General features: G+C 36.0%; 1 protein-coding gene across 1 annotated transcript; it reads right to left on the reverse strand.

The window, feature by feature from the left end:
• Positions 1–317: 317 nt before the first annotated feature.
• On the reverse strand, positions 318–626 carry LOC104661761 (cytochrome c-like). The gene has a single exon (XM_010362520.1). It carries the CDS (start codon positions 624–626, stop codon positions 318–320), a length of 309 nt encoding a protein of 102 aa, XP_010360822.1.
• Between the last annotated feature and the right edge of the window lie 1,668 nt (positions 627–2,294).

Here is a 2,294-nt window from a genome sequence, read left to right on the forward strand (position 1 = left end):
TCTCCAGTAAGTTTTAAGATGGCACTCACCAACTTGTCACAGAAAAGTTGAACTTTACTAATAAAGTCTAATCATATCTTTAGAAGGGGTAAACAGTGATAGCATTTACTGAATTGGAATTACTATTACAATTCAAAACCTGAACATATTCATTTAACCACAACCCAGTCTTAGTTTTAAATCAGGACTGCCCAACAAAATATTCTGTCAGTCATTCATGATCTGAATTCTGGCGTATGAGAGCTATTAAAGTATGCTACACATAAAAAAGTCACGGAACATTTCTGTGTTGTAATAAATAGGGCTGTGGCCAATTATCACTCATTAGTAGCTTTTTTGAGATAAGCTATCAAGTCTGCCCTTTCTGCCTCCTTCTTAATGCCGGCAAAGATCATTTTTGTTCCAGGGATGTACTTCTTGGGATTCTTCAAATACTCCATCAGTGTATCCTCTCCCCAGGTGATGCCTTTGTTCTTACTGGCATCTGTGTGAGAGAATCCAACGGCCTGACCTGTCTTCCGCCCGAAGAGATTAGGCCCAGTCTTATGCTTGCCTCCCTTTTCCATGGCATGGCACTGGGCACACTTCTGAACAAAAATCTTCTTGCCTTTCTCAACATCACCCATATTTAATTGTCTTTTTCGTCGCCAGTGCGACGTAGGTTCCTGCTCTGAAGCTGGACGTCCCCAGTCTCTCGTATCTCCTCTTTTCTTAGAGAAATGGTGGTAATGATATAGACACATTTCTCTACTCGGCTTTTTCATTTCACAGTATATCTTGGAGGACATTGCCCATATACAATTTTGAGGAGAAAAGGTTGTAACTCAAAAGTAAATTTACTACTTAAATTTGAACTCAATAGAAAGACGGTTTCCAGATATGCAAGGCCTTAGAAGTATCTTACTAAAAACAAACCAACAAACACACAAACTCTACAAAGAATTTATCATTCAGTGTATAGACTAATTTAAAATGAACAAATCTTAGAAAAGAAAACTTGAAGCCTGAAAGGACTGCCAGAAAGTGATGGAATCCAATTGAACATAGAGTTAACACACAGAATTGTCATTTAGCAGGATGCAAATGTGAATAAACTTGAAAGATTCCCATGATAAAGCAGTAATATTATGAAAATACAAACTTGAGTTTAGAAAACCCTAAAGGCTCATTCAATAAGCTCCTAGAATTAATAAATGAATTTGGTAAAGTTTCAGGATACAAAATCAATGTATACAAATTAGTAGTACTGCTATACACCAATAGGGACCAAGCTGAGCATGAAACCAAGAACTCAATCCTCTTTACAATAGCTGTAAAAATAAATAAATAAATAAACAAATAATAAATAAATAAATAACATACTTAGGAATATACCTAACCAAGGAGATGAAAGACCTCTACAAGGAAAATTACAAAACACTGCTGAAAGAAATCATAGATGACACAAACAAATGGAAACACATCCCACACCCATGGATGGGGAGAATCAATATTGTGAAAATGATCATACTGCCAAAAGCAGTGTACGAATTCAATGCAATTACCATCAAAATACCATCATCATTCTTTACAAAAATAGAAAAAACAGTCCTAAAATTAATATGGAACCAAAAAAGAGCCTGCATAGTGAAAGCAAGACTAAGCCAAAAGAACAAATTTGAAGGCATCACATTACCCGATTTCAAACTATACTATAAGTCCATAGTCACCAATATACCATGGTACTGTTATTAATATAGGCACATAGACCAATGGAACCAAATAGAGAACCCAGAAATAAAACCAAATACTTACAGCCAACTGATCTTCGACAAAGCAAACAAAAACATAAAACGGGGGAAAGGACACCCTATTCAACAAATGGTGCTGAGATAATTGGCAAGCCACAGGTAGAGGAATGAAATGGGATCCTCATCTCTCACCTTATATAAAAATCAACTCAAGATAGATCAAAGACTTAAATATAAGACCTGAAACCGTAAAAATTCTAGAAGATAACATTGGAAAAAACCTTCTAGACTTTGGCTTAGGCAAAGACTTGACCAAGAACCCAAAAGCAAGTGCGACAGAAGCAAAGATAAATAGATAGGACTTAAAAAGCTTCTGTAAAGCAAAAGACAAAATCAGCAGCATAAACAGACAACCCACAGCGTGGGAGAAAATCTTCACAAACTACACATCCCACAAAGGACTAATATCCAGAATCTTTGAGGAACTCAAATAAGCAAGAAAAACCAAACAATCCCATCAAAAAGTGGGCTAACAACATGAATAGACAGTTATCAAAAGAAGAT

Source organism: Rhinopithecus roxellana, chromosome 20, assembly GCF_007565055.1.
Source record: "Rhinopithecus roxellana isolate Shanxi Qingling chromosome 20, ASM756505v1, whole genome shotgun sequence".
NCBI classification, from domain to species: Eukaryota; Metazoa; Chordata; class Mammalia; order Primates; family Cercopithecidae; genus Rhinopithecus; species Rhinopithecus roxellana.